Source organism: Echiichthys vipera, assembly GCF_963691815.1.
Source record: "Echiichthys vipera genome assembly, chromosome: 11".
NCBI classification, from domain to species: domain Eukaryota; kingdom Metazoa; phylum Chordata; class Actinopteri; order Perciformes; family Trachinidae; genus Echiichthys; species Echiichthys vipera.
Genome location: NC_139836.1, coordinates 11,201,222 through 11,219,170, shown reverse-complemented (window position 1 = coordinate 11,219,170; position 17,949 = coordinate 11,201,222). Strand labels below are relative to the sequence as shown.

Genomic DNA, 17,949 nt, shown 5'->3' with positions numbered 1-17,949 from the left:
ACACGACACATATGTATTATATCTCACACGCTCGTAATCTAGTGTTTACTTGACAGAGAGAGAAGTAGGAGCATTGCCTGCTCAGCAGGATAAACACTTGCAAAAAATGTGTGACACAAGTAGTTACCCCCTGGAGCTTGAGTGCATCCAGCAGGCGCCATACCAGACCCACAAAATTACACATTGCATACACACTACACTGTGTTGCATTTAGTCAAATATCTAAAATGTTGAAATTGAATATTCTTATAATGTTGGTCTTTCTTTCATGCCAAGTAAACCCAAAACATTACTGCAGGTGGGGGAGACAGTTATCGCCTGACCCCTCTGCCCTCCCCACTATATTTCTAGCTTTTACAGTAGACACTGTCATATCTTGTCTAAATGTCAGGGCCACTTTGCTCTGCTCTTCAGCAGGCTTTCTGCTCCTTAGCCTGACTCACGCTAATGTTCCCATACAGAGTGGAGGGGAGACAGATACCACTCCTCTCACTTTCTTGTGTTTTAATGCAAGAGGTAGTTTTTTCTCACAGATCTGCTGCACTTTTACCACTGCAGAAAAGCTTTCCCCCCATTTTAATAACAACAACAATAATAATAATAACAATAATAATACCATTTATACTCCACTGGAATTCTCTTGTTTCTTTCTTTACTGTGGAGGTCAAAATTCATGGTCAGCTACAAAGATTCAGGGTCAGCTGGACACAGGGGCTTGAACCCAGGTCTTCCGGTCAAAGAGCAGTCTTCTTACTCACTACACTACACCACCATTTTGGCCTTTCTCTTTTCAAGCGTAAGCCCTATTTTGGATTTGCAACATTGGGTCATAGGAAGTGGTCATAACCTCATGGCCTGCTTTTGACCAGCGTCCGGTGTTAAGCAAGTGTTTTGAAAGTTCAAGATGGATGGGAAGAGAGAGAGGAGCGTGGCGAGGTGTCAGGGCCCCCAGCCTCGGCTCTGACCCTCTCACTCCCTGACCGACCCTCACCACTCCTCTTTCCCTCCGACCCTTGAACCCTTGACCAAGAGGAGCTTTGACCTCAGAGCGGCATGTCACTGAACGTCCGGTGGGCCTGGCGGGAAGGGGGTCTGGAGCTCACGATGAAGAGGGAGCCTTGATATATTACGGAGTGAGCGAGGAAGATGTTTATGTGAGGAGCGGATGTTTGGATTGCCTTGAGTAAGAGAGAGGGATAGGGCCTCTGCTCAGTATTACTGCTGAGGTTAATAGACCATCTCAAAGCTGCAGCCTGCTCGCCACTTAATATCTTCACAAGGGGACAGTGGTGCTTTAGAGCAGTGTCACATTTGAGTGGACAAGTGCGCCTTTGCATAACTGCTGTGTAAGTGGGCTGTCACAATGATAAAGAACATGAGGAGGCATATCGTGCTTAGAGAGACAATGTTGAATGCAGATTAAGTTGTTAAGGTAGCATCAAACGTTGAAATATCTTCACCTTCATCCCATCAGGATGCATTCACTCTCCATGGACCAAAATTACAGTCATGTGGAAGTTAGATAACATGTTTACATCTTAATTTTACCCGCACGGTGAGACTTAACATACTGCTGATTTTCTTCGTTTCAAAGTTTATATGAAGCATTCTTCAATTATGTGACTCAGCAGTTTTTAGAGAAGGGGGGAGACACAGTGGTACGGGCATTACTGAGCAGGGGAATGAGGCTAATGAATAAAACATGAAACCACAGGGTAGCTTAGAAAAGAAAAAGAAAGTGGAAATTTGAGGGGGGGGGCAAAGGGGCCTTAGGCTTTGTTTGTACCCAGCTCTCTTCTTTCCTCTGGCTTGCTTTTCAGGTAGTGTCTGTGTAAGCTAGAGACCATATTGGCACATGAATAGTTGGGACATGCACTTACCGTATGGCTTCTTAAACACACGGGAATATTTAAAGTCTGTCATTTGTGAGAGCTCAAAATGTTCCCTTGTTGCCGCTATCCTGATTTAGTCATTAGCCGTGTTTCCATAAATAACTTATTGTTTTTAAGTATTATTGGCTTAAGACGTTGAAACAGGTCCCTGTTTTAATGACATGCAACTTGACAGAAAATAAATTGCGTGAGCCACGATGCTACCTGATATCTGTGCATCAGATCAGAACATCATTATGATGTCTGCGTCAAGAGGTGTCGCTTTCGAATTTAGGAGTTTCACATGTGAAGGTAAAAGGCAAACTGTATTCATACAATGAATCTTTATAAGCTAAAGAGAGGGGGATTTTTTTGATTGAGAAGAAATAAAGAAAATACTTTTTTATGAAGTTATTTGTTTTTTGTTTAATGACATTTTTTTTACTGAATTATAATTACAAACCACATAAATCATTGTCAAGTTAGATAAATTGATCAATAATATCATTATTAGACAGGTACCATTACTGTATTACCTTTTCTTTTTATAAAACCAGATACTGCAGGTAAGACTGTACTATCTTGGTGGGAAAAAAGGGGCTTGACTTGCTTTAACTAAGGACTCGACTTGACACAACCTGTGATTTGACTTGACTTACCCAAGAAAAAATTTACTTGGTAGTTGCTTGAGATTTGGATCAAATTACTTAACTCACATGTCCGAAAGAGTTGAATAGAAATGGCAAAATTTGATAAAAGTTTTTATCGTGTAATGATAGAAAAGTGAAAAGGAGTTGATGTGCTAAATTGGATATGGAAATGCCTTAGCTGCATACGTTCTGAGGGAGCAAACATTTAACTCATGTGACTGTCATTGCTCCACTAGTTGATGGAAAGGACCCTAAGTCTCATTTCTTTTTTGCAACATTTCAAAAGGTTGCATAAAATGTGCTTGACAATTGACTGGATATGCTGCTGTTTCAGTTCTTCTTTATGCCTGTTACATTTTAACTGATCACAGCAGCAAAGTTGGTTGACTCATATTGCTTTTCTGGTTCTGATTTCAAACAGCCCCTGATTAACCATGGTTCAGTTAGAGTGCCTTTGAGTGCTTTATAAACTGGGGCTCCCTTTAACCATATGGCACGAGAGAAAAGGCATTTGTTTGTGGCATTACATCACGGTATTGCAGCTTTTCTCTTTGTTGTCCCGCTTTCCCAGTTTATTAAGTGATCAGGTGGGATTGAGTGGTGCTGTGGTGAATATTGTAGTAATTAGGCAGAAATATGTTCACTCGCATCACTTGGGTGCTCAGCTGTGAGACACATGGGTGTTGTCATGGGAAGCGGTAGTGGTTATTGGGTGGCCCTTTGCTCTATTAATACCAAATCTAACTCGCTCCTGTTTAACTGATGCGTCGCCATGAGCCTGGCGAGCTTAGTCCCCTCGACTCCGCAGCCTGGCTTGAAGTTTATTTTCATCTGCTTCCTTTTAGCTAGACCAGACCAGGATTGCTCCAGACAGGACAGGTTGATGAATGCTGATGAAATACTGTGTGTGGTGTGTGTAGAAGATATTTTCAGAAGGCATGGTTTGAATTTGAAATTTAAGCTATTTTTCTGTTGGTGTAAGAGCTGAATTCTTGGATCAGATGAACTAAGGGGCTTCGCTTAGCGCTTAAGGAGAGTGATAAAAGCATTTTAAGAGGGCAATTAGTTGACTAGAGCTGAGCCATTAGGGATGAGACACTTATTGAAGATCCAGTGAATGACAGCAAATGAAGGACAATTCTAACTGGAGTGGAAGATGATTATGATGGGTTTTGAGACTCACTTGCATTCACACATTATGTGCAATATATTTGGGTTTGGTTGGCTTTGTTGATGCTCCTTGCTGTGCATGTCCTCTTGGTGCCAGCTGTGGGCAACGGTTTTATAGTCAGAGCAAGGGTCATAAGGTTTTTTTTGTTGAACCCTATTGTCCATCTGACTCTCCAGAGGACCATTTTTAGCTGCTGAACACGCACACTTTTGAGATTAGCAGCTTTTTCACTGGTCTGATGGGAGCTGGCAGTGAATGACACAGGACCTAATGAAATGCTGAGCTTGGCAAGTCAGCAGGGAGCAAGACCCCGTAAACAAGACCCCGTAAACAAGACCCAACTAACTACCCTGCTCATGCACCCCTGTGACTCCAGGTATAGGGGAATCAGAGCTGCAGGGGAAAAATGCTTTCTGCTCCCCCAGCAGCTTCTCGGAATAATGGTGTATCCTTGCCAAGCAAGAGGTTCACTCATAAGAATGAGGAGAAAATAAGGACAATGTTTATTGTGCTTGATATGTCTTTACGGCTACTTATTATGTTCTCGTGTTTTTTGTCCAGGAGATGCTCGGGTGCTGAAGGATGTGGGCAGAGCTCTGGTGCTATACAGACGGGCAGTCATGCCCTACGCAGCGTACTCCCGCAAACGCAAAGGCTCCAGCGACGAGACGGAGGTGCAGCAGTACGCAGGCTTGGTCGGCCAAGACTGTGCTGAAAGGATCTTGCTTTACCGCGCCTAAAACATACAGCGTTACACCACTGCACCTTTTTAATCGAATACACACCTCCCAGCAATGTCTGTTTGTCTCTGTTAATGTGTGTCTGTGTGTCTCCTCACTGTCTGTGAAAGTGCTTTCTGCTGCCGCTCCCAGTAGTCTAACCACGCTTAGCTCTACGCATCCTGGAACAATGCATTAGCCACTCACTATTTACGGATGTATCCATTCACCCACCGGTCTCATTCATCAGTTATGTCTCATTCACATTTATTTTACTCATCGATGAATCCTGTAGCATCCATTCTCTGTTTAGTTCTTCTGCATCCTTCTGATTTGACTCCCTACATTGAGGTTATTTTTAATCTTGCATTCATCACTTTGATTTCTCCATCCTTAATATTGATGATGATGATGATGCTGATGCTGCTGCACGCAGGTGACCTCTCCTCTGAGCTGTCATCAGCATTGCCACTTGAAGAGCATATTCTCCTTTAAATGCTCAGTGATTTTTGAAGGTGGTTGTCAGTTGCTTACATTATATCCCCAAACTACACCACATCATATTTTTTTATCACTGGGTTCATTTAAGCAAATAACTCACTATTTTTCATGTTTTTCTCTGTAATATTTATAGCTTTATTTGCTTTTCTTTAAAATGTTATTTTTTTTTGGGGGGGGGGGGGGGGGTTTAACCAAATAAAGAGGTTGTATATTCCCCGCTTGGACTTTGTGGCTTTCCTTTGCATGTTCATTAAGCAACACAACCCTGAATCCACCAGCAGCTGGTCCTCTTGCTGCCGCAGCCTGTGGACATTTTTACACATACAGTAGTATGTGTCCCCAAACACATGCACTCCTAGAGATAAGTGCTTAAGTTGGACATGTTCAATTGGGCCAAGCAACAGGTGTTATGATATATGATCCGGCAGAACTCAAAGGCTGATGGCCTCTCGCCCTCATTCAGCGTCAGCAGCAGCCCCTCCCAGCTGAGCTGGTGCCAGCAGGTAGGTTTACTAGCTGAACATAGTCATTTAACATATTTCAGATTTACAAGATACTCTAGAAACATTGTTATCTCTAAAGGAACTCTAGATGTCTAAATGTTGTATCTGATGTTCTTCTCGGGGCTTACAGTATGGACTATCTAATTGATCTTAGTGTGTATTTTAACCCTTTAAACCAGATTGATGCAATTTAGGAGACCCTTTATTTTTTCTTCTCAGTCCAAGCTGAACACAGACACAAACAACACACACCATGACTCACTCTTCAGATTCTCTCAAATCCATGATATCCATCACTGATAAATCAACTTAAAGGGGACAAGAGTCTTGATATAAAATCAGGACTGTTCTTACTCAAAACCTTGCCTTGATAGTGATCAAATGAAGAGTTTTTTAGTATTAAAATGTTTCAAGTTAACTGTTGTCTTAACATAAGTGCAAAGAGGACTGCACAGTATATACTGTCAATATTCAATAGCCGCGACAGCAATGCTTGTATTGTTTTCAACCAGCCAAATCTGGCCAGGGGCATAAAGTTGGGAGCCCCTTTCATACTTTCAACCCACCTACTTCCATTGGCCTTGCTCAGACCACACCCATCTTTGAACTTACCTTGATTTGGATCTGAACTACACATATCTAGCACGGTTGTGATGCTATCACCGTGACAAAATCTGGCCGCAGACAAATATAAACACCTCTTAAAGTACTCAAAACTGCCTCTGGTCAAGCACCATATTTTGCCTTGATGATACACAAACAAACAAGGTGAAAACAATCCCAACATCACTGTCTCTGCTGGTAATAAAGCCCATGAACAGTGGAGGCAGGATATAAAGATGTGGAATAAAGCCAGCAGGAGAATGAACAAACAATAACAACAATGGTGTAAGGCTTGCAGGTGAAACTAAACATACTTAATGATGCCAGGTTTTTCTGCCATGATCTCAATATTAACAATGCCCAGTAAATATACATTCTAAGTCTTCCTGCACACATACATTAATTTCTGAGCTCAGCCAAGTTGTGTGTGTGTGTGGGAACCCAGCGGGATGAGCATCCCATTCTGCTGGATGCTCACCTAGAAACACACAATCATGCAACTAACTGAGTGAAAAGTGTAACCACAGACTGTTAAGGGTCAGATTGACCCTGGACTAGATTTATATTTGTGCAGCAGCTTTGCTCTCAGGTGCGGCCTGACCTGCCATCCATTCTGCCAGCCTGTCTGCACCCAGTCCTCAGAAAACAGTTGAGAGAGTCAGTCGCTCCAGTTTAAACTCAACCTGGGTTTAAGAGCAGGCTGTGTCCTCAAGAATTAGGACAGATTGACAGGCTAATTCTCCAAGAAGGGAACACTGAAGCTGGCTAGTGGCCATGTTGGATTCACTGTTTCTCTCCCACATTAGGCATGCTTCCCCCTCAGACTTAATGTGCACTCTCTCTCATGCACGCACAGGCACGCGCACACACACACACACACACACACACACACACACACACACACACACACACACACACACACACACACACACACACACACACACACACAGCCACTCCTGGCACTGTCAGGAGTAGTTAGTCTTGGTGGACACCACACATAAGGACATGTGCCAGTGCTGTGGTGGACCTTTTTCTGTCAAAACAAGTGGTCTGGACCGGACTGCTATTTTATAATGAGTCCATAATGCTGCAAGACACAGCATGGCAGGGTTTGGACATTACGCTGATATATAATTGTGTCACTGCCCATAATTCTTATGAAGTATGAGGTCTGTATGGACCATGCAGTGCTGCTGAAATACCGTTCAGCCAAAGGTCAGTATTCAGAGAATATAAGGGCCTGGAGAGAACGCTTAGTGTCAGAATTGAGTCACAGAGATGGTTTATTTACTGTTGTGATTTATTTAATGCAAAGTTAGTGCCAAATGGATGGGGGTTTGTCACAATGGAAAATATAGAGACTGCCAAGAAGTATCACCCTGTATTAAGATTTTTTTGGAAATGGGGTTGTATGAGATACATATCCATAGTTAGTGTGTTACACAGTAGATGACAGTTAGCACCTCATCAGTATGGGAAAGCATACAGGAGTAACGACACAGAAGCTGCTGTGGACGGGGATTTACCTTGCCATCAGAAAACCCCTTCATTTGGCACAAAACTAGGTGTGTAAAATATGTTTAAAGTGCTGCCCCTGTATTGCTTCCGTGTTAGCACTTGCATCTGCTTCTACAAACTGGGGGTGTACTGACCGCCATTTACTGTAGGTAATACACTGGCTATCAATAAGTACAAACTAGCCCAACTATTCCCTTAAGAGGTAGAAAAGACTATGTTTTCAGTATAAAATTAAGTGTGCACTGAATATTGCACAGTGTAAACAAGTAAGAATATCTTAATATGTTAAATATGTGCAATATATGTTATAAGGGAGTTGAGGTGCTTAAAGAAGTTGAAATTGTCAGTTAAAGTGAATGAAATAGAAGTGGAGTCATATGAACTCCAGATAATTTTTTGAAGAATCAGGTCTGGACATCTGCAGAGTCTCTTGCTGTTCCTTAATGTTGGCCCTTATTGACCGACTCTCCTGATCTCTCCAGTTAGACATTTCTTTGTCATTTTCAATAAAGGACCCTTCTTCTTCACCCGCCTATGTTTGTTTCCTTCCGGTTTCACGCAAGCCACATGATAGAACCATCGTCAGTGCTGTCACACACTCTCTTGCATGCGTTTTCATTCTCACATACAAAGACTACCATCTTGATATTTTCTGACATCGCCAGACCAAATCACATGCAAGTTATTATCTACTGTTTTTCAAAGCATAAAAAGATGAAAGCAATTGAAATCTCAGTAGAAGTTGCAGTGCAAAAATTAGTTAAATTGTGAGCACTGCTAATGGTTGAAGCATCAGTGACAACGGTTTGAATAACTATTCAGAAGTTTCTGTTCTCTATTCTGTTACACAATAAAAACTTTCCTTCTCATCTCCACTATCTGCTGTAGCCTCCCACACATGTACTGTGGCCAGATGAAAGTGCCAACGGGACCAACAGAGGAAAGAGGATGTGTCAGCGTGAAACAGTATGGGAAGGAAAAGTGCGTCTGAGAATAAGGAAAAAGACGCCATTCCTGACGTATCCCCCCCCCCCCCCTAACATTTAATCCAGACTTGCATGTGGAATCATGTCAGAGAAATATGGAATAATATCCTTCAGCTGTTTACGTAAATCCTGCCTTCGTGAGTATCATTTGCTTTTGTGGTCACTATGAGTTAGACATATTTAGGAAAAGAACAGTTTTGCAGATTGATTAAAAAAAAAAAATTCCCTTATGGTGGGAAGACAAATGCTGACGGAGTTGAAGCGTATGCGTCATCCACCACTATCCTCTGATCACATCTATTGTATGTGAGTAACTCGGGTCACCGTGTAGCATCTGAAGGGGTTATTACATGGCGCTGTCTTCCTGTTTGTGAATTATGAAACTATCTGTAGGCAGTGAGCTGTTTGATCCCTCTCTGTTTGGGTCCTTCACTGAGCTAATCTTTCTACAGTACACACAAGCTTCATGTCATCGTGGGCAGAATGTAAACCCTGCCCACAGTATGTAGTATGTGTGTGTTTTTATTTGTGTGTGTGTGTGTGTGTGTGTGTGTGTGTGTGTGTGTGTGTTCGTGTGTGTGTGTGTGTGTGCTCTGTGTTTACTCTTGCCGAGCGTGGGCTGCTTGTTTGGATTGGCTCCCCATCAGGACAGAGTGAATTTACAAGTTTTTCTTGATTCTCCCATGCTCACTCCTCTGTCCTCAGATCTGTGTATGTGTGTCTATATGTCTGTTGTTTGTGCCTTTGTAATGCAGACGTGTATTATTGGCGCATGTTTGTACTGGCACCCACGCAGGCCCCCCAGACCAGCGGAAGCTCCCAGGCCAGAGGAAGTGCCGGGCTCCTTTGTGAACAAGGCCTCCCCCAGGATTAAGCGTATCACACCCTAAATGCAGACCCTTTCTCCCGGGGATTATCTGAGGGACAGGGGGGCGCCCACTCCCACTGGGGCCCTGTCACCCAAATTCAACACACCATCACCAGACCGCTCCCTAGCCCCCTCACCAGGATATAGGACATTAGGGGAGGTATTGTGCCCCTAGAGACAATGCTAAAGTGATTAGCCTGAGTTATTAAGGGGCCATAGTAAATGCATTTTGACATGGGGCTTGAAGTTGATCCAACTCACTGTTGGACATGGTGAAAATATTCAGAGGCATCAGGTTGTTGTGTACATGTTTGGTCAGTCTGATGCAGGCATGTGGTTAAAAGTAAACTATTTAAGCTCAGTTGATTTATTTTTATTCTGTTTATGTTCTTCCACTGTGAATATACCTATGATTTCACGAGTGTGTAATGGACAAACACATTGGCCTTTTTCTTTTGTAAATCCGTGTGTTTCTAAAGTTTTTTTTATTGCTATGCTAAATCAACTCATTATTATTCACTCAAGTACTTTTTAAAGTACAGTTTTGAGGTACTTGTTCTTTACTTGAGTATTTCCATTGTATGCTCTTTTATACTACTTATAATTCAGTAAAATATTGTTAATGTATATAGTACAACATTTAATTGACAGGTGCAAGTCTTTGTTACTTTTTCAGATTAACAATTTACATAAAAAAACATATGATATAAATGCAATGAATAGTAAAGCTTAAACCAGGGGTTTCCAACTTCTTTAACTTGTAACCCTTTACAAAAAAGACTTGATTTACAAAAAAGCAGTGTCTGGTAGGGACCCCTTGTCTGATCCCTATGCATTGTTACCAAAGAGTCATTTCCCCTCTGACCCTCTCAGATGGTTCAATTTAAATTACGGTTTGAGGCTAAAAAAGGAAAAAAAACTCCCTTATATTTTACAGAAAAGCAAGCATTAATGAGATATTCCAAAAGATGAATGCAGATTGTTGTCTCATTGGTTTGCTTTTTCTTCTTTTCAACCCCATTTATAATCTCGTGACCCTTCAGATTTATGTTGGGACCCTTTGGAGGGGCCTGAGACCTGCGCTAGGAGCCACTGGACTACAGTATATACAGTGTATATATATATAAAGTAGTTTGCCATATAATACCATATCATTTTCTGTACTTCTGATACTTAAAGTACATTTTGCTGATAATATTTCTGCACTTTTACTCAAATAGGATTAATGCAGGATCTTTGCTTGTGAGGGAGTGTTTTTACTCAGAGGTATTTGTACTGTGGATGTGAGCATGTGAGGTTAAACTATAACTGAAAACAAGCTTTGTAGAACAAAAGCTGTATGCTAATTCATCATTATCAATTCATTGTGTGCCTGTAAAGGTGAACCAGGGTGCACAGGCATGAGAAGAGAGCCCCTCTGCTCTGAAAAGCGCTGCTGTGTCGGCATGGAGGCACAGACAATGACTTCAGGGAGATAAATGTTCTTGTCATATAAAACTCCCTCTGTGGTGTTAATGCTTCTCTCCCTACAGGTCTTTACCACATTAATGTCTCTCTTCTGTTTACACCCTCCATTGTCTTTACTCCTGCTCCTCTGGCACAGTCTTGTGCATCTCTTTTTCTCGGAGGCAGTCACACATATTCCCACTGGCATTAGAATACTAATGTGTCAGGGTGAATAGAGTAGTGCTTTCGGGCGGCGGTGGGAGTCAACCCACCTCTCAATATGTGCGCTGTCTCTTCTGGGGAATCTAAATCTTCTTTTGATAACTCTCACCCTGCTGCTCCTTCTGCCTCAATCTTATTTAACTCCACCACGGAAACGTCCTTCTCCCTGTCGCCTGCCCCCTCTAGTTTCTATTGGGTATGGAAAATATATTTCCAGAATTTTAGAAAAAGGTAAAGGTGAGAGTCGGGATCAACGTCAACCCCCTTCCTAAACTTCTCTGCCTCTCATTCTTGGCACATCAGAGCCAGTGCAGCCAATATTTGCACAGCTTTAAATCTTTGCCTGTTGAATGCTGCTGTTGTTGCTCGTGGAGGGGAGCGCTTGGCATCGTCACGGCAACCTGCTGGGTCTGAGGGGGAGCTGGCCCGTGGACGAGAACAGAAAAATGTCTGTATAATTAAGATTATAAATATGCTTACATTTATGGCCTACGCAGGCTAAATAACTCCAGCGGGGTGAGTGAAGTCGTAGCAGCTTAATATATCCTTTTTTGACACTGTTTTTCTTTTCTTTGTCGTTAATTGGGCTTTTCTTGATGGAGGTGTCACGGTAGACAGCATGCCAGTATGCATTTGCTGTGGAAATTGCATGTACATTCCTATGAAATTGCTATGATTACCTTAAACGCAAGAGGCTAAAATTCCACCAAAAGATGCACCTCAGCATTTCACTTTCCCCCTTTACTCACACCTCGTTTCATGCTCTAAATGCAGCTTGTCCTCAAATCTAACCAATAAAGAGTACAATCTTTACCCCTAATACTCCATAATATCTTAATAGGCCATTTCCCACTAGTAACAATTATTTTAATGATTAGGTTTCAGCCAAGGACCTGTGATTTGTCCAAATTTCACAATTACAAATGTGAAAGTGGCTGCAGAGGTTTTTGTTTTACATAATTCATCCGCAAATCATGGCCCATATACTAATATTTTAGTTATATTGATGTGAACAGCCTCTAAACCTACAAAAATATCTAAATCCCCAGCAGATCATTTGCAGAACTGTATGTTCAACCCCCGAAGTGTTATACAGCTGTACAGCATCACCCCCCTTTTCTCCTCATCTCCCCCAGTTAGAGAATCCTCCACACATGAGCAGCCATTCCTGATTAGCCACACATTCAAGAAATGTCAGAAATGTTTCATGCGCCTTGTCTCGCTTCAACTGGTGCAGTCAGATGTCTGTACAGGACTGATAAAGGCTGTGGACCGGGAGCTAAGGGTTCAGAGGGGAGGTGCTGCGTGCCATGGGGCCACTATTTGGTTTAGAAGATGAACCCTCAGCCTGCGTATACTCCCCTCTATGTTTCCAGGATTATGTGGAAAGAGAAACTAATGTCTTTCTCTGGGAAATGTGATGACAGAACTCTCAGCCTGTGGGACCAAAAACGCTTAAGTGAACAAATTTAAATTTTCTGCCAAAAAGTGGGCACATGCCAACAAAATGTCTGGCTGGAGACAACAGTGGGAGAAGGTGTGGCTGCTGGTGGAGCTGCCATGTGTGGATGGATGGATGAGGAAAGGGGGATGGATGGGGCAGTGGAGCACAATGCATTTCCAAAAAGGTGTAGAAGCATTTTGGACTGTATATGACTATCTTTATGATATCATTTGGTATAAGTGGTGTGTGTTCATAGCTGCAACTGTAATATGACACCACCATTATGAGTACATTTTAATATTATTATTCCAAGTTGCTCCAAAATAAATGCATTCAGGGATTTTGTAAGTCTAAGTGTACCCTCAAATACACTCCAGAGAATGATGTGAAACTATGCAAATCTATTTAAAATGCCAAGTGCTCTGAGTTCAGGTAACAGCCAATGCATCAATATAAACCACAATTGTATTACATACTTTGGTTGATGTGGCTTGCTTGGACAGTGTACGCAGAGAGAGATGTCTGGGTTTTGAGTTTGTGGTCCCTACATGGCGCCCGTAAATCGAACCAAATAAGGACCCTGGCCAGATATCATGCTCACTGCAAATGCTGGAGCCTCTGAGCCATACAACGGAGATAGAAGGAGAGATTCACTGATCCCAGAAATCCCCTGTGGCATGCAGCCTGGCCTGCTCTCATTCAGCCGCTGTGGCCGCTGGATTGGGGCCCATCAGTGGCTCGCAGAGCTGATCAGTCTCACAGAACTACAAACTGTTCCACACTACTGGCGTTGTTGAATGTGCGTGAGTGTGCAGGCTTAAAGTGCTCTATGCAGGTTTATTGCTGACTTTGCTGTTGCATGAACAGGGATTCTCCGACTATTCCTTCATACCAACGCTCATCCATGTCAAAAACAGTTGGGATTTCTATGTCTTTTTTTTTAAGAACGATTTTTTTTTTTAATTTCATGCATTCTACCATGAGGTTTGCTTCCAATCTCTTCCAACATAACTTATATAATACCTAGTATACTATCCTTATACTTAACCGCCATGAAACTGTTTTATTCTGGGGAGGAGAAGGAGGGGCCAACTCTGGATGCTCTGAAAAGAGAAAGGTGCTAAAACAAAGCGTTTTAGACAAAGGGTGTATACAGGTACAGACAATAAGAAAAATAATGTGTTTTTTGAACATTAAAGCATGTAAACATGTTCTAGTAGAAAACCAAAATACAAGTATGAGCATAATATGTCCCCTTTAGATAAAAATATTTCACCTCTCTTTTCTTTGACTATAACTTAGGTGTCCATGTTTAATAGGTCACTGCTTAACAAAGACAGCATGGACCAAAGTCTCTTTCAGCAGTGACTCAAAGGATGCTTGCTCGGGTCAGCATATGAGGCCACGGCGAAGAAAGTTGTTGGCAGAGGGGATTTCTCAGAAAATATCCCCTCCGCTGGTTAGCAAGCCACAAATCCCTGCTTTTGCCAGAGGACTCTGCTGAATGTGCAAGAAAAAACATGGGGTAGCAGATGAGAAAAGGGGAAGAAAACAGTGGGCTGCTTTACAAATTAAATTCAGATTCTGTATATATGATTTTTATGTCTGAAATGAAAAAAAGGAAAAGATGAAAAATGGAGAGAAATAAACATCATCGGGCTGGCCGGGCCTCTTGTTTCATTTGGCGAATTGAGGCACAGTACCATTACAGCCCAGTCATTACCCAGGAATCCAGAGTTAGGGAACAGAAAATCAGGCCTCTCCTGCCTCTTTCTCTTCCTCTCTTCATATCGTTCACTCAATTTCTCTCACCCTATACATCCTATACCTTTTTGTCTTTTCTGTCTCTCATTGTCTGCTTTCGTTGTCATCTTACTCATTTCTCTCTGGTTTGCTCCTCTATCCTCTGTTCCCCCGAGGGCATTTTCAAGGCAGTTCTAATTCACTAACAAGCATCTGAAAAAACCCCAACATGCTGCATAGAGGGACTACTTCAGCCTGTTTGGGGCTTAGAATAAGACTGCTGTTGGCTTGAGCTAAGTGCACCACTTTAAAAAAAACACCACATAATTTGGGTTTAGTGTTTACGAGGCATTCCGGCAGCCAATACGTTAATATGAATAATAATATATAACAAAAACCTGATCTGCAAAGCTGCGGGAAAGGAAGTGTTTTGGGCTTTGGTCACGCTAGTAGTGTTATTCTTCATGAAATGGGTTATTTTCTGGTGGGAATGAGGAGCCTCAGTGTGAGCCCACGTCGGTCTGTGGCCTCTAGGTTTTACTGTTCAGTAAACAGAGCAGGGAAGAAGATGGTCTACGCCACACATGTAGGGAACCCAAGAAACTTCAGCGCTGGAATCAAAAACGTCTGTGCAGGAAAGCTTTCGAAGCCTGGTGCCAGCTTCACCACACAGGATACAGCAGCTAGAAGAGAGGAGGGAGGGAGGGAGGGAGGGAGGAGAGGAGAGGAACGTCGGGTAAGGAAACAAAGTTGAGAAGTGGGTGAAAGTAAATGGGTCTTTTGTGCTGTAAAGACGTACAAAAAAAAACAGGAAGATTTTGTGTTTTAAATCTGTTTTTTTTTATCAAGACAAAAATAATGATGAAAACAATTGGTGTCACTGGTTATACAGACAGATGGAGTGAGATGCACAGAGACAAAGACAGAAACAGTCATGCATGACCTGCATTATCTCTGGTCAACACTGTGGAACCAGGTTGTCGTCTCTGTGGAAATTACCATCACAAACTAGACACTTAAACACGCTCTCATTCGCAGGGAAAGACATATTCATTATCCTTTTAAGATAACACCCCATGATACCCCAAAATAAGTTTTTTCTTGCCATGGTGTGCGTGTGTGTTTTCGAGGCTGCCCTCTCAGATTATCTCATCTTCTGACAGAAGTCCCTCCCATTAGTTTCCTCTTAATTCTTCTTCATTTCTTTAGAGCATCTGACTCCAGACAGGGTGAGCTGAGTTTTTGGCCTGCTAAGGCGACTTTCCATCACAGTGATGTGTGTCTGGAGACAAGACAAGGCCTCTGCTGGCTGGGATACCACCCCCAGCTCTCAATGTTGGAGAGAGATCTGCAGCCGGGGTACCTGCATGGTGTAGGGTGCAAACCTGGACAGATGGAGAGAAATAGAGCATTTTAGTAACTGTATATTTTTGGGAACAAGGTAAGATTGAAAAAGCAGCAGGCACACAGTTCTCAATAAAACAGTGGACACACTCTTCCCTGGACCTGGAAATTATACTTTTGTAACCTAACCATGACATCAACAAAAGTGTGAGCTGCAGCTGTCACAAACTTTTTTTTGTCTTCACTGTTACAGGAAGACATTACCAGCCCAATCAAAACTACACACAGTATTGAAAACGTTATTTTTTATTGGGGTTTAAAAGTCCCATATTGTAAAAAGTTTTTTGATTATAAAGCAGATCGAGGTGCTATTTAAATACACTTAAAGAGACAACGTTTCAGACAGGGGGTGAATACAGGCATATTCAGAAAGAGAAAAAAAAATTGTTTTTTAAACATTAAAGCATGTGTTCTAGAAACCCAAAAATGCCCGCAAGAACCTGAAAATGAGCATAATATGGGACTTTTAATACAGCTCAGTTGGATGCAAATCGACAGCCTATAGTTGCATAGAGCCAAGTTGCATGAAAATGTTCCCTACAGTCTGATGAAAACTTTCTTTACAGCTGAATTTTTGAATCAATTGTCCACTTTATCCTTGAATAAGGTGATGAGTTAAAATTAAGTTAAAATGTAATATGGATGGAGAAAAATGGTAAGTTAAAGGGTTGAGAAGTGGCCCTCAGGCAGATAAAAAATATAAAATATAGAAAGGAAGGATAAAAGACAAAGATGGGTAATTAAAGTCAATAATTTGCTCAATTCCTGAACTGGACCTCTCAAATCACCAAAACTCCTGAAGAGTTTGGTCAATAGCATATGAATGGGGATTAATCTTTCCTTTGAGTCATTACTGAAAATGAGAAAACTTTTTCATCCAACTTACTGAAAAGTAAAATAAAATGAAAACACATCAGAGCCTCATACTCAGGAGCTAAATTGTTACCAAACACTAAATATCCTGTGATGTTGCAGGACACGGGGCTGTGCTCCGAGCCTCCTGCCAGGAGCATCTGTGTCATTGTGCCAGGGGGGAGGGTGGCATCAGTGTCAGTCTTTTCACACCACCCAACATCCCTTGTTGGCAGATTTAGCATGGTGCATTCTTCCTTTTCAAAGAGTCTGGAGGGCCATAGGAAAAGACAGAAAGAGACCCTGTTCATGACGGGACGAGGTGGAGTCACTGGGCACTGTGCCTACTATCTCCTCCCCCACTGGTGGACTGACAACGGGCAAAAGTGTGAGGCTGAAGCTTTTATTGGTCATATTAGTGAGTGGCAGGCCCAGACTGAATGATATTTAATGTGTGTGGGATTTTGCGGGGGGAGGATGTAGTTGGGGTGGGCGTTGAGCGTGTGGGGTGACAGGGCTTGTCAGTCAGAGGGGCTGACAGACAGGCAGGAGGGCTATGGGAATGGGTGACAGAGGCCATTCGAGGCCTTCATGGGCTAACTTGGGGCCCTTTTATGGGTTTATCAAACCGCTGACCCCCCATCACCCTGTGCACAGGAAACGCTCTGGCAGATGAATGGAGAGATCATGTCAATGACGAGGATGGGGGCCTGGGACAAGAGACTGGACCAGGGGGTGGGGGTGGGGCGACTACGACGAGTCATGTGGCGATGATGATGAGCAAGGGGGTATTGTGGGTGAACTTGGTTGGTGGGGATTGAGATTCAGAGAGAAGGATAATGCTCATCCCTCTCTCACTTAACCTCTAAAATGTGACTTGGATAGAGAGGGGGATCAATACCCCTCTTATGTCTTGTTAGCTTAGCTTAGCTTAGCACAAAGAGTGGAAACAGAGGAAACAACGAGCCAGGCTCTGTCCAAAGATAACAAAATCTTCTCCTCTAGGTTGGAAAACAAATAAGTCTATTTCTCAGCATGTCAAGCTATTATTTCAAACTCCTCTTGGAGATTAAATGACACAAAAAAATAAATGTTCCTTCTCCTGAGACAATCGAGTCACTTTTGCATTGCAGTCAGATTCTGAGCTTAAGGTAAACTGTGTTAGTCTATTGTGATCCCCTTGAAACAGTCTTTTGTCGTTTCTCTCTCTCTGCCCCAGTATTGATAAACAGATCATGTAGCATTGCAGCAGTGAAGCGAGCAGTCGCAGACGGATCAGCTCGATGATAGAGAAGGATGGCAAAAAGTTAGCAAGAGGGAGGGGGAGATATGACAAAACAAGTGGAGCGAATAAGAGCATTTTGAAGAGTATCAGAAAAGTATGTGATACAAAAATAACACATAACCTCAAATGTGGGTCTGTGCTTGTCAGATGAAATCATCAGCAA

The 17,949-nt window shown here is 42.4% G+C and overlaps 1 protein-coding gene across 3 annotated transcripts in view; it reads left to right on the top strand.

The window, feature by feature from the left end:
* Positions 1-4,998, top strand: part of ate1 (arginyltransferase 1) — a 60,379-nt gene extending 55,381 nt beyond the window's left edge. For all 3 annotated transcript variants that reach the window (XM_083922393.1, XM_083922392.1, XM_083922394.1), the window contains one exon: positions 4,254-4,998. In XM_083922393.1, the coding sequence (XP_083778519.1) occupies positions 4,254-4,432 (179 nt within the window). In that variant the 3' untranslated portion in view covers positions 4,433-4,998. The remainder of the gene's footprint in view (positions 1-4,253) is intronic.
* The last annotated feature ends 12,951 nt before the right edge of the window (positions 4,999-17,949 follow it).